The sequence below is a fragment of the Falco rusticolus genome, chromosome W, assembly GCF_015220075.1.
Source record: "Falco rusticolus isolate bFalRus1 chromosome W, bFalRus1.pri, whole genome shotgun sequence".
Taxonomy (NCBI): Eukaryota; Metazoa; Chordata; class Aves; order Falconiformes; family Falconidae; genus Falco; species Falco rusticolus.
The window spans coordinates 21048615-21066998 of record NC_051209.1 but is presented as its reverse complement, the minus strand read 5'-3'; the positions used below and the strand labels follow the sequence as shown (position 1 = coordinate 21066998).

At 36.5% G+C, this 18384-nt stretch overlaps 1 protein-coding gene and 1 non-coding gene across 8 annotated transcripts in view; both read left to right on the top strand.

Annotated features, from left to right (window-relative positions):
- Window positions 1–18384, top strand: part of LOC119140659 (zinc finger RNA-binding protein) — a 46380-nt gene that overhangs the window by 229 nt on the left and 27767 nt on the right. For all 7 annotated transcript variants that reach the window (XM_037372168.1, XM_037372167.1, XM_037372166.1 and 4 more), the window contains exons 2-5: window positions 167–251; window positions 13616–13898; window positions 16337–16481; window positions 17195–17413. In XM_037372168.1, coding sequence (XP_037228065.1) covers window positions 167–251; window positions 13616–13898; window positions 16337–16481; window positions 17195–17413 — 732 coding nt within the window. The remainder of the gene's footprint in view (window positions 1–166; window positions 252–13615; window positions 13899–16336; window positions 16482–17194; window positions 17414–18384) is intronic.
- LOC119140937 lies at window positions 10937–11072 on the top strand. The gene has a single exon (XR_005101784.1). It is a non-coding gene; the product is annotated as a small nucleolar RNA SNORA66 (small nucleolar RNA).

Sequence of the window (18384 nt, the reverse complement as noted above, 5' to 3'; positions counted from 1 at the left end):
GGATGAACGGGGGTCCTGAGGCGCCATATCTGACCTGGCGCTCGCGCGCTTTCTGTCTCTTGTCTGTCTGTTGTTGTTTCCACCACCACCACCACCCCCCGTCGGGTCTCCTGTCATGGCCCCGATCACCGCCGCTGCCGCCGCCTCTTGGTTATCGTCGCCACAGTGCCCAGCCGGCTGGGAGAAGATGCCAAAATGGCCACCGGCAACTACTTTGGTTTCACCCATAGTGGGGCTGCTGCCCAGTATAGGTAAACACCGCGACCCCTCCCGCCCCTCCTCTCCCTCTGTCTGGGCCCGGAACCACCCCTCCCCTCTTCGCCTTCGGCCCCGTGTCCCTGACCGGGATCTCCCCGCCCCCTCGGGGTGAATGCTCGGGACTGCTCCCACCCCCCGCCCCGTGTGTGGGGTCTCTCCTGCGCCCCGCTCCTCCGGAGTGGTTGTGTTTGGGACACTTCTGCTGGTCTGCCCTGCCCGCGGGTATGTTTCCTTATCTTCTTGGTAAGGGCCTCCCTGTATCCCTAGTGGTGGGGAGGTGGAGCCGGGCACTACGGAGGAGGAGGAGAATCAGCGGCAGCATCAGGTCCCAAGGCCCTTAAATTAAAATGGCCACTTGCAGTCAACAACACCAGCGAATTACTATCTGCTGCTCCTGGGCCCTTCATCTTCAGCGAAGATGGGGCTTGCTCCCCAAGTCTTTACCCCCCCTGCGTCAGCGTGGGAGAATGGAATTTTTTAACATAGGTTAAAATTACACCAACCCGACCTACGGGAGACTGGATGGATAAGGGAAGAGCTGAAGCACCAGAAAATACAGGCGACTGTCTCATTCCACTGAAGCAATGTTATAAGTAATGTGTCTCAGAAAGTAGAGAAGGCACTTTCAGGGCCACACACCTTTTAAAAAGATTTCCTACTTGGATATCTAAGACCAGGAGCAAGTCTTATAGTGGAGCTCAGGGACTTGTAACTGTACATCTTGTATAGACATACTGCCTTAAACCTTTGTATCTTTGTACTCTTTGTGCATCCAAATTGTGTATCAGTGTGTTTAAAAAGTAATTGTTAGCATCTGTTATCTCACTTTTTCTGAAATCAAATTATTAATTTGGCAAAACCCAGATACAGTCAGGGAACATCTTCACATTTTTGGGTTTTATTGGAGTAGCACCTTGAAGTCCACATTTTAATCTAAATTATTTGTTTCATAAATCTGTAATAAAGACTTTCCTTGACTCCTAAGTCTTGGTTAATGGGAAAAACAGAAGAATAAAGAAAATATCTGAGGGGTTATTAACAAATGAATGCAGATGTGTGCTACTGTTAACTAGCTAATAAAAAAATGCATACCTGACAGTTTCAGGAATATATAGTTTCATGGGGGTCTTGGAATGACTCCCAATCTATTCTTTCTATCTGTTCTTTCCTGGAAATGGACATAAAGTGCATAAATTTTCATTTACTCTAATGTATAACAGTTAAAGGAGAGAATTAAACTTCACCTGTCATCTTGTTCTTTTAAGATTAGGTGCTCACAGTATGTTTATGTTTTACTTGACAGTTATAGTGAAATTTGAAACTGGTTCATCATGGGGTATGAAGGAGTTTCTAAATAGCATAGAGGATTTTTTTTTTTTTTTAAGTAAATAAACAGTCTTTAAGTGAAAAATAAACTGAGATCTGTACATCTGCAATTTTGAAGTGGAGACTAATTTTTGAAAATTATTCCTTTTATTGCGGAACTGAGGTGATCTGTAGGCTTAAGAAACTGAACAACTCATTTGAAATTTCCTTTTGAATTGCAATATAAAAACGTATAATTGGAATAAATTTCAAGTTCAAAACTGTTTCAGTAGTTAATCCTAAATGTGTTCTTGAGAAAATGGAAAAACAGATTGAAAGGCACTTTTTTTCCTTTGCTGTCATAAGCGCAAGATACTATTCTATTTGCGTATCAGTAAAAGACTGCATCCTGTAAATGGTTTGTATATTTGCTGCATCTGAAAGTGAAGAGACAAAGTAATTGGTGTCGAAGCAGTCCTTTCACAAGAATTAATTTAATAAGTTGAGCAGAAAACACAGGAGTCTCTTAAAATGTCTAAAAGGGAGCTTACCTTCATGGAGCAGATTTGGCAGGTCCTTAGTAGCTTGTTTACGGAGTGCTACAAAATGTATATTCCACTCCAGTATATTTGCAAAAGAGATGGTGGTGGCAGGGTATATATAATAAAAGATTTATTATTGCAACAAGTCCTCTAAGATTGTTACCAGTATTCAAAGTAACAGTTCATAGAACAAAAAAAAATCCTATGTCGTTAGAAACTAGGATAATAGAGAATACGAATGGATGTTTATCTGCATAGTTAATATGTGAGTGAGTCTCATAAATCTACAACAACAACAAAAAAATTATGGCCACAGGACTAATCCATGGATTTTAAAAGAGTTACTCAAAATAGCAAGTTGTTTTAGGAGGGCAAATCAGACACTTGAAACTGAAGACCTTAGGTTTTTGATGTATGCCATTTAGAAGTCCTAGTGCTGTAGTTTTTATAGCAAGTAACAGAAACTTTCATAATAAAAAACATTAGTCAAATTTTTTTTGGTTCTCTCTTGACAAAAAGGCTGTTAAAAATTCTGATGCACTGGGAGGACTTTAGGCTCCAACTGTAAAGGAATCTGTCAGTACTCCCTAATGATAACATATAGAATGCTGTCAATTTCAGCACTTCAGCTAAGTGCAAAAAATCTGTGCGCTTCTTTTTAGGATATAAGCCTTTCTTGGAATATCTCAAAGTATGAAACTGTTAAATCTTTAGCTGGAGTCATGCAGAAATAAAACCCCAAAACAACTTTGCATCAGAAAGAAGAGAGTCTAGTTTCTGATAGATAATTTCAAAGGAGAAAAATCTGCTATACTAACTAAATATTTGAAAGGTGCTTGTAGTAAAGGTTTCCTGTATTTAAATCTAGACTTGTAGACCAGTATAAACCCTGTTGGAATTCCAGTTTCTCAAAATGACAATATTCTAATTTGCATTAGTAGTAGTGAAGGGACAATGTATTAGAACTATTGGGTTCAAGGAAATAGCTTCTTAAAATCAACAATTGAAAAGATGATGCTATTATTGGCATAGAAATCACTGTGTCTTCCTGTGATTCTAGTTTATGTGTGGCTATGGTGGATAATTTAAATACTCCCTCATCCTTCACATGAAGGATAAATTAAAATTTGTCCAAGTAATATAGTTTTAATACTAAATACTGATATTTGAAGCAGTTAGAAAGGCCAGATTGGTAGCTGCTCAGATGTTAGATCTTGAATTAATAAGTAGTGTGTGCAGGAGTTGATAATGTATTTACTGTTGTAACAGCATAAGCAGTATAGTTCCCTGAATTGACCAGATAAGAAGGGGAATAGATGTCTGTTTTTATTGGTTCATAAATATTAGTTTTCATAAAATACACCTAAAATCTTAACTTGTTTCATATTTAATCAAAGGTAGCAAGAGTTAAGTGCTTTTTAAACCCGTAAATAATGGATTAGAAGCATTCTTGTTCCTTTCAGTGTTGTCACTGCATAAAATTTCCTGCTGCTCCACTCATTCAAAATTCTTTGTGCACTACCTGGTAATAACATCATGACTTAATGAGAGAAGCATTAAATTATGCAAATAACGATACAGGAAATTTCTCTGAATGTTGCAATACTTTTGTACTTTCTGCTAGTGGTGGTATTGGGTCCTAAGGTTATAAACCTGTGTGCAATGCAAACCTCATGTTACTTAGTTAACTGTATTAGTCGATCTATTTAGGAGCCTGAAATAAATGTGGAATTTGGTGTTACTAGTCTTCTAATGTGTGTGTGCGCATGTGCGCTCTGTAGGGCACCTGAACCACTGTGCGTGTATTCAGTTTGAAATGAGCAACTTAATATAGGCTTGTCCTTATGTGTAAAAAATATTAGCATTCTTGATTCAGTGCTGGAGAAGAGGCATATAGTTATGCTTTTATTTTAAAGTTGGCTGACTGAAATGTGGGGATGCTGATGGAGAGATGGGGATGTTGAGAAATGTTTGGATGGAGAAGTGTGTGCAAATGTGGTGGTCTTAATTAACCTTGTGTTAAGGTTTTGGTTTCTGTTAAGAAGATAAAGAATCTTTGAGTGTCTGAGTTTCATCTTAGTGATGTTCACATTGTGTCCCTGCTCTAATGAGGTAGGTCACAGACAGGAGATTCTTGGGTAGTTAGGAGTGATTTGTTAACTTTGAATTGCTATCAAATAGCATGAATATTACTGAGGTGAGCCTTCACAGACAAAGGCAATTGTAGTAGTTAGGGTCCAGAGCCAATCACAGTGCCTGTGAGTTCTAGGCAGCCATATGGAAGTGAATTCTTGCAACTATAGCTAGTTAGGCATTCAAGTACAATGCACAATTTTATGGGATATTTGAGACTGGTGCAGAACAGCAAAGGAAGGTGAAGTGCTGTGGATGGATAAGTTGGCTATTGAGAATTGTTTGGGGGTGGAGTGTTTTTTCACATTTGCTAGTACTTGTAATTAACTTCTGTCTTCTGTGTCTGCCCCAGTTACCTCTTCTTCAACTAGATACTGGTTACAAAAGTATTCAGTCTTTCAGAGATGTTAAGGCTATAATCCACACAGGCCTACTAGCCCAAGCTTAAAGTATTACTAAACATAATTTGGACTTGTACTGGTGGACAACAGGAAGATAGGGACAATAATAGTGAGTAGGACTTCAGGCTTATTCTGAACTGAAAATGTGCCACTAGACTTAAACTTAAGAAAAACATTTATTCATCTTACGGTATTGTGTTATATATACCCCATTTTAAAATGCATGGGGAATGAAAGTAATTATGGTTTTATCATAGGATGGATGTACATATATCATAGTATAAAAGTTCCAAATGCTTTATTTCTGTGAATTTTATGAAAATTATGATCTCTTGAGTTGCATCCCATCTTAAAGGATATGCAAAAGGGACTTCACTGAATAGGGTTGAGCTGCATGATGCTGATTCTCCTTTGTTCCAATCTATGTTAAAGTGCCGTCTTAAACATGCTAGTCTAGCTTATTTAATGTATGCAAGAAGCCTCTAGTAAGTTACTGCTGTTGATAAAAAAGATTTTCATAGGCTTATTTTCAAGTCGGTGAGGTCCCGCTCTCAAAGGAGATATGCCAACATTACAAAGGTAACAAGGGGCTCAGGGTTTGTTAACATGGGCTGTATGCCAGTATTGCAGTTGACTAATGGTGGGGAGAAAAAGTACCTCACTGTCATGGTTTAACCCCAGCCAGCAACTAAGGACCACGCAGCTGCTCGCTTGCCCAGGGAACTTTTGGAATCTTCCTCCTTGGAGATAGTCAGAAGCTGTCTGGACATGGTCCTGGGCAACTGGCTCTAGGTGGCCCTGCTTAGGCAGGTGGGTTGGACCAGATGATCTCCAGAGGTCCCTTTCAACCTCAGCCATTATTTGATTCTGTGATTTTGACAGGGAAAATGTTAGTAGTTGGTACTTTTTCCAGCCGATGTAACATCTCGAGCTCAGTTCTTTTTGTCTCGTGTTATCATTGTGAACAAAGCTGTTAACACTGATTTTATTCAAGTCTGGTTTTGGTAATGAAGGAAGTATTATAAGCATTGAGCTGTCCATTGTGTGCAACTGAGTAAAGAGAGGTAGATACAGAGCATATATTGCATCACTGTTACAGGCATTTGCAGTTATGTTGTGATGTACAGTGAGGAAAACATTGCAGAATTTGATTGGATATCAATCAGGTAGTGAGACTAAATGTGAAGGTGAACAAAGCAGTAAGGGTGTATTGAAAACATGAGGATATTTGTCTTTGAGGTGAGTTATTGATAGTATATGGTTTAGCTATCCATTAGAAATCGGTATTTTTTTGGTTTTAATTGAATGATGCAAAGATGTTACTAGAAACAAGGAAGAGGAAGGGAAACTCAAAATTACTAGAGATAAATGTCTTTTTAGGCTGTGTGTAGTTAAACCATAGAATATGTTACCAGGAACTGTTAAAATTTAACAGAATTCAAGAGGACTGCACATGTGCATGCCTTCGGGTTTAGTGAATTGTATTATAAACAATGTTCTGTTCACAGGGTACTAATAATAGGAAACAATAATTTTCATTAAAGTTCTAAAAATATAAATTCAGTCTTCAAAGTTTTATGCCTTTATTGAGTGACAGGCTATAGAAAAACATAAGTCTTCTAAAATGCAACTTACCGTAGTGCGATATTTCATTTAATCATTTTAGGCTGTTTATTGTCAAGTGTGGTTTAGGAGAAAAAAGCTCATTTGATTTTTTTTTTTAAATTATTATTTTGTTTTTACTTTGCCCAGGTTCCATTAACACACCTGAAACTTCATCTGACCAGTTACTCAGTAGTGTCTCTTTCTAGGTTAGAAACTGAGGAAGCAGCAGTTTGTAGTGCTTCTTTCAGTTTTTGGAGAGTTAGGTCATACTTGTTTCAGTCTTCATATCCTTGAAAGAAAAACTGCAGAATTGTATGTTTTGCTATTCTGACTAATAGAGTAGTCTATGAAACTTTGAGAAATCTAGCAGTTAGGTCTCAACAAATATAGTTTCCTTAATGCTGAAACGTTCGAATATTCCTAAAAGTTACAGTTAGAGAAATAAAACTTTGTTTGTGTGGGGTGTTTGATTGTTGTTTTTTTTTAGTTCAAGATATTTGTATTTTAAAAATTATTTTTAAGAGTAGCTTAAGTGTTATGCTAAGTTAGCCTGAAAATCACTTCTGCATTTGCATGCAAAAAAACCTGCAAGAAATATGTTTTAGAAGTTGTCATTTCTGAGGCAGCTGGTAATTTGGGTAGAGACAAAATTGGTTTTAGTCCTGATTGTAACTCTATATCAAAATAGCACTCTTCAGAAAACTAAAAAAGAAAAATAAATGTCCTTTACCTCTAGGAAGAGAATTTTCAGTGTTCATCACCCTAAACAGAGCTGAAATAGTAGTAGTGTTAATGTGTGTGGTGATTGTTAGTACAGAGATATGCTGGAGATCAGCATTTTTGTATTCCTTTGGCTTATGTGCACATTAATTACAATTAATTTTTGTTTTTAAATTAAATCAGTCAGTGTGATGAAAAGCAAGGCTTATAGGGAATCTTCTGTGTGCTTTCCTCTATATATACCTTTTATGTTCTATATATCTTATATGGAAATAGACTGTGTTTTTCTGAAAGTGTATTCCTCTGACAATAGTTGCTAGATACCTTAAGTTTCTTAATGCATGACTGCACAGATATCCTAATGTGAAAAATAAAATATATTATAATTTTAAGTCACCTGAATTTATTACCTGACAAAATAGATAGCATTATATGAAAGCGTTGCATTTTCTTGATATTGTTAATGTGCAATAAAGAAAGCTTTCTACCGTTTTTTTTGGGGGTTTTTTTGTTTACAAAAATACCTCAACACTTTTTTACTAGAAAAGGCCAATAGCTGGAAATGAAAAAGGACAAAAGCAAAGCGTTCTCCAGAAGATAATTTAGTATTTGTTTCTCAAATTCAAATACTCTTAATTCTTTGTCAGTCTTGGGCTGATAAATCCCAGGAAATCCAGACCCTCTATCAGTGTCACTATATTAAAGTAACAAGTAAGGATTCTGCTATTTTAGATCTAATAATAATACAGGTTCTCACCTAAGCTGCTTTTTTTGTGTGTGTGAATGAATGTTGCCCATTTGCAGACCTATATAAAATAGCTAAATTAGGCAAACCTGTATGGTTTTGGAACTGGAGAACAATGTTTTGTGAAGTGGACACCAATACTTCGTTAATTCCTATTGATCGGCACTTTCTGCCTCCTAGCCAGCTTCTGACTTAAAATCATTTTAGGTGTACTGCCATCTTTTTTTCACTCTGGAAGCTCATATTTCTTTTTCTGTATAACAAACACTGCTACAGTTTCCTTGTTGAAGATCTTTGTGCAGTTCAAAAAAGATTTTTTTAATTGCTTCTTGAATATTTGGGGTTTTGAAAAGGGGAACAAAAATTACTAACAGAAATATGAAATAATCTAGTTATTTTAATAACTAATGTGGAGTAGTGATGGCTAACACATTCTTTTTCAGAGCTTGTTCTCAGGGTGTGGACTTTTTGTTGCTGATGCTTTAATACAACTTAACCAAATGTAAGTATTCAGGCTGGACTTTTCCAAGCTAAATATCTACCTAGACTTATACTTTTTAAAAAAGCTATACTATAGTTTAATTAATTTTATAAGCTATACTATAGCTTAATTTGTGGTGTAGAATCGGGCAGGGAGATCTTAATAACTTTGATACCTTAGTATTTTGGAATGGGGACTTAGAATTTGCAAATGGGAAAAAGATTTTTACATGTGTTATTGTTTCAAAATCACAGTTCTGAGTGTACACAGCAATATTAAACATTGATACCATGAAAGTAGCTTCAGTGTTAGTCTTATGTCCAGCTTGTAATGTATCAACACAAAACATGCACCTGTCTTGGGAAAACTTCATTTCACTTGGTGAAAGGAGTTTCTTATACCAGACAGCAATGTGGACAAGGCTAATTTTTGCTGTGGCCTTTGCTCTGGGATGAATTCTGCAAGATTGTGAGCCAGTGTGGCCCTTTGCTCCCCAGAAATTCAGGTTGACATGGAATTGGAGGTTAGAGTGGAGAAAGATACACAGTCACAGCTCACTGCAGTCAGTCTTATCTAGAAGGTTTAATATCATAGTGATATTTCATAATATGTGGTACTTTTTCTGATACTAATGCATCAGAAAGATTAGTGTTTTCCATCATTAATTAATGTCAGTAGAAATTCGTATAGTTGTTATTCAAAGATTTGAGTCAAAGGTGTTTTACAAAAATACTTTTTTTGTGCACTGTAGTACAATAATTGTGTGTAAAGAATTAATTCTCTTGATCTTGAGGTTCCTTAGATAAGATGTGGAAGATAAGAGTAAGCTAGGTATATGCTGGAGTGTAAAACTTCTGAATAGAAGCAAGCTTATTTGGGAGGAGGAAGCAAAAAGCATGGGGAAATAGGGATATGAATGTAGCAGTTGAGGGCAGGTAGGGAGAGACAAAAAAACATTAGGTAAAGTGCTGGAAATGACCTTCTGTAATTGACTGAAACATACATCTACAGAATGTGGAGCAGAACAGTTGAGTGCAACATGTAGACTGTAAACTGGCTGTGGCTGGGATAGTGAAAACACAGTGAAATAGAAATCTGAGCCAGATGATGAGTATTGAAGAATGTGTGGTGTTACTAGAAAATAGAAACTAAAGTGAGCTTGGTGGGGAAGCACTGTTACTGTTATGATAAGCTCAAGAAATAGGTGTGGTATGAATAAAATGTATTCTTTTAAAATGAAAATCTCGGGCAGAAGAGTTATTATTAGAGCAATACAGCAGAGTAAGATTTGAAGCTTCCAAGTCCTTTGCCTGTAACTTCTTAAATCAAAGATCAGTGTTTATTTTGATAGTAAGTTAAAACACCGTAAGAATTGTAATATGAAGTTACTTTGAATTGAATGTTCACAAACTGAGTTTGCTTTAAGTAAATGTTTCTCTAGAACTCATTTGCTTTTGAAACTGAATCTTTTCTAAACTAAGGGAAAAAATCTTGAGAGTGCTCAGACACCGGAACAGGTTGTCTAGAGCAGTCTTGCAATCTCCATTCTTGGAAATGGCTAGAACCCGACTGGGCACAAAGCCCTGAGAAACCGAATGTAACTTCAAAATTAGCTGTGCTCTGAGCACAGGGTTTGAACAGATGACCTCCAAATCTTTGTTTCAGCCTAAATTATTCTGTGATTTTTAAGCTCTGCCTAGTCAGTAAAGCTAGTTGGACTGTGTATCTTTTTATCTTTTCATATGAAGAGCGCTAGAATTCCTTGAACTCAAAGATGCTAATAAGGATATTAGAATTTATTTTGGGAAAGAATTAACCTACAAAGAAAACTTGCTAAGTTGCCAGGTCAATCAGCTTCTTTGCTTGTAATTTGGTTCAACTTTTTTCTCACTGCGTTGGGGATTAAGCTAAACTGAATTACTTTCTTTGTTGTGATGAAGAACACGCATGTGGTTTGTTACCATAGCTCAGCTGACATACTGTATTTCATTGTTGCTTTGATAACTTGACCAGATTCCTAAGTCGTTTGGAGTCTTATTTATTGGGACTAAGTTTAAATACTTGATGTGATGCAGTATGGAAAATTATTACTTAAGGTAGAGGTAGTAAAAGGATTGTAGAGAAGGAGCTGATAGGAACAGTTAGTAGAATTAAAGAGTGATTATCAAATAGGAATAATTGCAGTGGAGTACCCTGGGGATTGGTCTTGAGCCTTACTTTAGTATTTATATTAGTATGGTGTATTGTGATATTTGATGCAAGGAAAATATTGTCAATACAAGAAGCTGCTCTGAGGAAGGTAGACTGTTTGGAAAGAAAGCAGTGTGTGTACCACAGCTGAAACGTCATCTGAAATGATGCATACAGTTCTTGCCATCTGTAGTAAGGAAGGAAGAATACATAATACTAGGATAGATGCAAAGAACAACTGCAAGAAAGATCAGTGGAATAGGGAGTCTTGCAAAATTAGTCTGGGAGGAGGTAAGTTCATCTCAGCAAATATGATGAGGCACTAATCACCAAACCAGGATTAAAAACTCTTGTAAGTTAAATGAAGTCGTCACAAAAATCTTTTGATATAAATTACTTACATGAAAGTGTCTGGTCATAATGTTAAGAGTTTCTCAGTAAGACCGGGGGAGAAAAAGAAACATCATAAATTTAGGAAATATGTGTCTGTGAATTTCTGTACCATAACTTTTAAAAAGGAAGGAGGAGTCAATTCTAGAATATTTTTCTTGTAGTCTTGCAAACTTGGTCACTAGCTCTGCATGATGTTGCAGAAGCAAGGGGAACAGATTTGCTAACGTAAACGTGGTCATAGAACTAATTAGCCTTAGAAATCAAAGTATTTGGACTGTTAATTTTATACCATGATAAGGAAGTTTGATACAAAAATAGCACAGAAGAAATGAAACTGTAGCAGAATCTTAATAGTCCTGCTCATAATGATCACAATCTCTTCACAATATTAAATACTGAAAACTGTCAGGCAGACTTAATCATATATGTTCTGAGAACAAAAGCATTTTCTTTGATAAACTGACTGATATTATTACCTCATAGTGTGTTGTGAACACTGTATTGTATTTTCTAATAGTAACTTAAGCATGGTTTCATGAAACATGAAGAGCCAAATTAATGCTTCCTGGACAGGTCTCTGTTCTTTCTCTCCCTCCCATTCCCCCCCCCCCCTACTTCCATACATATAATTTATGTGGGGTCTGGCACTCAGCAGACTGTTTTACGAGCTCCAATGTTTGTAACGCTTCTACCATGTTAGAAAATGAGCCCAGGAAAAAAAAAATCTCAGTTTTCTGCTAGATTAATGAGTTAAATCAGTGCACTTAATAGCTTGACAAGTAGCAGAACTAGCACTAGGGATTGAATAGGATGGCATAGCCAAGTTTAGTATATGGGAGGTGGGATGTATAAGAGTGGGAATAGGATGGAGCAAGATTTTCCTTGTTGGCAGTATTAGACTGTTGATGTGTTCAAGTGCAGTCAGAGTTAAATAGTCTGCTGTCTGTTTTCTCAATTTAATGTATTTTTAGTAGATGCATACGATAATGTGAATTACCTCAGAACTTTTTAATATTTTACACCTCTGTACTGTTAGATATGTAGATAATGCAGCCTAATTTTATAGATTGTCATTGACTTTTACCATCATAAAATAATCTTCCTGAATTTTCTGGTGGAGTCTAATTTCTCATCTTAAACTGACAAAACAGAGAAACTGCCTATATACATCAAGTAGGAGGAATTGTTTCGAGCAGTGGTGGGAGCTACACCAGAATGGCTCAGGTCTTTTCCTTCCACTGTTATGTTAAGAAGCTGAAAATAAAATGAAACATAATTGTGAGTACAACTCACAGCTTAATTAAGTTTGGATGGAATGCAAGTGGTCTTTTAAGCAATCAGGGGCTTAAGATGGGAAGAAGGTGGAGTCCAGGCATGTAAATCAAATATTTTCTCTGTGTGTTTCTGCTGTAGGAATTTTATTATTTTTTTTAAATATATTAAAGTTAATGGGTTCTGCTGTAATTGACAAAATCAGTTTTTCTTAATAAATAAATAAATAAAAAATTACTAAATACAAGGGAGTTATGGAAAAGTCTTTTGCAAAAATAATAGTATCTATAATTAAAAGGTGCTTTGTTTCTGGTAGTTATGTCAGAGAGAATATTGTAGTCTTTAGGAAAAAAAATACTATAACTTCTTGTTCCTTTTGGTTTTGAGCATAACCATGCTGCAGTTCCACTTTGCCACTGAGTATGTTTGCTTCAAGTGAGATTTAATTTTTCTATTTACTTCTAAAAAATAGGGGATGCTGCCTTCTCTAATAGGCATGGAATTGGTTTTGAATTATATTTTTATAGTGGTATAGACATTCTTAAATATTATTGAAAAGCAGTGCTGGAAGTGTACTAAAAATTTCAGAATAGTCACTCAATCCCCATTTCATATCAGTGTTCCAGATAGTGATATTTTGCCAGTTTATTTGTTTAAAAATAAAAATAACTATTGTAGGCTTTTAATCATAATGCACAGTTATAGATCAATATAGGACAATAATATTAGTTTCAGTTCAAATAATTAAGCCTTTGAAGCCATATTTTTTTTATTTCCACTGTTAATATTTACTCATTCTTAGTAAATAGCCACATATTAATGTCCTACCTGCAAATTTAAGAGAGGCAGATTAGTCTCGTCATGTGTCTGGAAGCTTGCCAGAGCTCTGGTAGCAGTCATCTTGCTCGATCTGACTGACTGTTCTTTTGATGCTTTGTGTTGTGAGGCAGTAGAGTTCTGTACGAGTGAGTGGGACCAGCTTTTATAATTCTAAACTTTTGTGGGAAAAGTCCCTTATCAGAGGTGTGTATTTAAAGTGTCTTTGCCTTAAATTTAAGAGTTCTCAGCTAATTTTCATGCAAGTCTTTAAAATCTCATTACTTTAATATGGTTTACTGAAAAACATCATGCAAGTGCAGGTCAGTAATGAGCTCTCACAGAAAAGCAGTATTTTTCTGAATTTGACAGGTATGTCAGTTTTATTGAAGAACTACTAAAACACTTAAAAACTTATTGGTCATGAAAAGTTAATAGTGTAAGGCTTCTGTATTATTTTAAATGAAAGACTTGGGTTCTTTTCAAGCAGTGGAACACACCACCACCCCCTTTGCTAAGAAGAAAGTCACCACCTACATAATATGTCTGCATCCACAGAAACTTCAAAATGATACAGCCTTTTTCATGGGGGTGGAAGAGGGGTAATAAAAGCCATTAAAATGTATGATAGCTGCTCCAGGTCTGTTTGTAGAATAGACAGGTATTAATCAAATCTGTGATTTTGAAATGTTTAGGCATTAGCTAGTATGTTGAATCAATCTAATTATTTACTTACTGTCTTTTTCCAATATAGCCAGCAGCCAGCTTCAGGTGTAGCGTATTCCCATCCAACTACAGTTGCTAGCTACACTGTCCACCAGGCACCAGTTGCTGCACACACTGTTACTGCGGCCTATGCTCCAGCAGCAGCTACAGTTGCAGTAGCCAGGCCTGCTCCAGTAGCTGTTGCGGCCTCTGCAACAGCTGCTGCTTATGGAGGCTATCCTACATCGCACACAGCTACAGATTATGGTTATACACAGAGGCAACAAGAAGCTCCACCACCACCACCACCTGTCACTACGCAGAATTACCAGGTGTGTTAAAATAAGCAATTGCTTGTGTGATTTTTAAATTATATGTTCAAAGGAGGAGGCCTGCTTGGATAAGAGAATGTGATGATATTTATATCTTTTTCTTCCATGAATCAGTTTGATTGCAACTCAAATTACTTAGTAGCTAAAACTGATAGAATGTGAAGTGACTGCAGTCTCATATGCTGTGTATAGAGGATTATCAGCAGTAGTACTGCAGGAGCTAAGATTTAGATGTCCACACAGTAAGCAATGAATTGACATTTATCTCCAAATGATTTTGTGAACCTCTGCTGAAATATTTGTCTCAGCTAGCCTAAATGTTCAAGTGGCATGTGGTAAACTGGGTCATGGAACTGATTTAGATGAAAAAACTGTTCCAATAATTTTTTTCAGTGGGAGATATAGTTCCTTTGTCAGATTTCTGGGTGCCACAGGAGCCCTAGTACCAAATGTAAGAGGATAGAAGATTACCCTAGGAGAGGAACTACCCTTTGAGTAGGTTTTGGGTATCCTTTGTGAGACCACTGCCTAATCTTGTGTGGCTACAAGCTTCTACAAAAGGGAACTGTTGTCTGTTTTCGTCTAGCCCTGACCTTTGCTTGACACTTCCTTGCATTGAATCTAGCAGTTGTCAGCATTTGGGTGGGTCAGTTCAGGATAAGGATCCCACAGAAAACTAACCAACCAAAAAAGAAGTAGCATCTTTCCACAGATTTGACAGACTTCTGCAGAATTTCCTTGGTTCTGCACAGTTGTGATGCCAATGCAAGAGATAAAGGTGGGATTGTGTAGGGCTGTGAGGAGAGATGTGATGGTACCTCAGACAACTTCCCATTCTTACGCTGGCTTAAATGTCATATGAAACAACATCCTGTCAGTGACTTGTATTTCTCTTCAGTCCAGGAATAAAGAAACTTAGCAATACAAATCAGAGTGCTGCATCAGTTTTACAGTTGGAAGATTTCAGTCTGTAGTGGTTATCTTGGGACTTATCTAACATAAGTGTTTACTCCTGTTCAGTTTTTAAGAAAGAGTGAGAAATTGCAGTTTTCCCTGTCTGTCCAGATTCACACAGTGCAAGCATATATGTACATCAGTAACCCTAGCCCATTGGTTTCAGACAGCTTAGATGCAGAAAGATGAGGGATTTTACATGGCCAGGTAGTTTCCCATTGGAAATGTGAATTTTATTTGTATTTTTATCAGCTTTTTTTCTACATTAGCATTTGTTAGTCAGTCTTTAGTGGATATTTCTAGGCTGGTGTGTTTATGTGCAAGAGTTACCAAACTCTTATGGCATGGCCCGTAGTTAAAATGTGCATTTACTATGAGAAGACACTGAAATACTATGTCCCTTGTAATAATTCTTTAATTTTTTTAGTCCTAAACTTATCAAGGCATTATCTAGATTCTAATTAGTATTTTTGTTTGTTTAAAAGGACTACTGTTGCTCTATGTTATAAATTCCTTTGTATGGCTTTTGTAATTTGTCATGTATGGTAATGAATCAAAATGTAGGAATCTTTCCAGTAGCACATTTACTCATAAATACAAGGTCATTAAACTAGTCAATTATTAGATGCATTCAGGCAGAAAAGAGTCCCCTAAACTAAAGAAAAATAATTCTACTTTACACAGGCTGGATGGAAAAGAGGTTTATTGTTATATTTCTTTGAAATCAAATGAAATCGTATACGTTAGTACATTTCGGCTAATGTAGTTTGTGCCTTGCTACCCCTCAGTTGATCAACTCTGCACTTTACCATAAATATGGTGAGGATGGGAGAATATATGTACGTGCATATAGTGCCTTCCAAGCCCTCCCTTTCTAAGCTTGCTAACCATCTCCTGAGTTCTGGAGTTTTTGAGTGGGCTACTTACCTTTCCCTTATAAACTAGATATGGTTCCCCAATGGAATAGTTGATACACCAAAAAGTAAAGAAGGCTTTAAAAGTATAACTTTCATACTCTAAAAAATATAACCAAGAAAAGTATTGTTGTTTGTGGGATTTTTAAAGCCAGTAAAGGTTCATGTTTGTAAACTTGTGAATTTATTGTAGTTTGTGGAAATCTGTGGTGTTTTTTTACTTCATGTTTTACAGGAATGTAATCTGATACAGTTGTCATGAAAAACTAGTGAGAATAGTTGCTTTTTGGTAACAAAAATAATTTGGAAGGGAAAGTGACTTAATAGCATGAGGTTAATTCCTATATTAAGTCTGAAAAAGGCCATCAGGGTTGTCTTCAGGCCTGAAGTATCTGTAAACATAAATTTAATTTCTTTAATGCATATATTAGTATATACTGTCTCTAAATATTTTTTAAATATCTAATGTAGTAGAATAGAAGAAAATTCTTTGCTGCTGCTAATGATCTTTATTACTCCAGATATATATTTAAGGAGAAATTTGCTGGGTTTTCTCTTTTGAATTTTTAGGATTCCTATTCTTATGTTCGATCTACCGCCCCAGCTGTCGCTTATGACAGCAAACAATACTATCAACAACCAACAGCAACTGCTGCAGCTGTGGCTGCTGCTGCCCAGCCTCAACCTTCAGTAGCTGAATCATACTACCAGACAGGTGGGTGTCATGATTCAAACTCCTGTCATTATACACAGTCTGCGTACTACCTTAAAAATATATCTTTAAATATTTCACATTATCCAGATTTGGTTTTAGTTTAGTTTTCACATGTAATCCCTGTCAATGTGTAGAAAAATTTGCTGTACCTAGAATTTGAACGTTATTGTGACACTGCCATAAGTAACTATCTTTGAGGTCTGGATTGTTATTAAACACACTCAAAACATACTTCTAGGCAAACTTTTAAAAGTCAGTGGTGGGTTCAGATTACAACTTTTTTTTTTTTATTCTTTAGTTACTTAATGCATGTACTTTAATTATTGGTATCATGAATGCTACAATGTGTAAATCCTATTTACTTTTTGTACTATAAGTAGGGATAATAGGAAAGTTTAAATGTTTCTTAGGCTTAGTGTACACTAGTAAAACCATTGAACAAGAAGGTTGTTTAAAAACATGGCAGCACAGTTAAAAATACATAAATCTGAGGTACTGTAGAAAGAACCAAAAAACCAAAACCAAAAAACCAAACAGAATAAAATAACACCAAACAAAAAGGAAAAAAAAACCCACCCAACCAAACTAAAACAAAACCCACTTGTTATGTGTTTATTCCCCAGCATATCATTAAGTATCACTTAATATGGTTTGCATTTCATTCAACTAAAGCATGTCAGTATTCGTACACTTCTATTTTCTATCCTAATTAGCTCCAAAAGCAGGATATAGCCAAGGGGCAACTCAGTATACCCAAGCCCAGCAAACACGACAAGTGACAGCTATAAAACCTGCAACCCCAAGTCCAGCAACAACTACGTTTTCTATATATCCGGTATCCTCTACTGTGCAGCCAGTAGCAGCTGCAGCTACTGTTGTTCCATCCTATACTCAAAGTGCAACGTACAGTACAACAGCGGTTACTTATTCTGGTAAGAATTTTGTGTATTAAGTTGCTGGGAACTTTGCAGTTGTTACAGGAGAGGATTTAAATGCTCAGAATTTTAGCAGTTTGTGTTCAATTGCATCTTAGTCTACTGAGAAGTATCAACCAGTTAAATCATAATAATGGCAAAATATTTTGATGTATCTTTAAAAGAGGTTTGATGTTTGTACGTGCCTGTTTTGTTACATGTGAGAATCCAAAGTGTTGGCATTATGTGCATGGTGTTTTATGACTTACTGTAAGGTTTGGAGAGAAAAGATGGGGGATAGAAAAAATAACGAAACATCCACACAAATATAACCCAGGGAAACTGGGAGCATGCTGCCATCAAACAGCAGTGACAGAGAGGAGCGCGCCAATATAAATCTTGTAAGTTTGGGTTGTCTTGACCCAAAATGGGAGGAAAATGGGTGCTAAATAAAAAATAACTTTCCTTCAAACATTAGAAATCCAAAAAGTAGTTAAAGATGAAAAGATGTTAACTTTATGGCCAGATAGTAATCAACTGGCATATTATAGCTACCTTGAACTTTCTGTTTTGTTTTCTGTTTAAAAATGGATTTTAAGACTTCCTTGAAACAGAACCTGATCAGAGGATTAAAATGGTTGAACGTGTAGATATAGAAAGTTTATGGGAAAACCGGCTCAAAGGTGCGAAAGCCCAGTTTCCTTGATTTATTCAACTTTGATACTAGAAAACAAGGAGTGTGTAGACAGGGTGTGCTGCGGAGGTTTTAGCAGGCAAGCAGCTTCTTTGTACTAGAACAATTTAAATCAGTGAAATAGAATGTAATAGCAGTAGCAATTCTGTCTTTTATCTTTCTTTTCTACACCACGCCACCCCACCCCACCCCCCGCCCCCCCATCTGTCCTCCTTTTCATTTTGGAACTTGAACAGTAAATCTGATTCTGGAAGACTACTTACTATATGGCCTTTGATAAATCTTTTATTAAAAT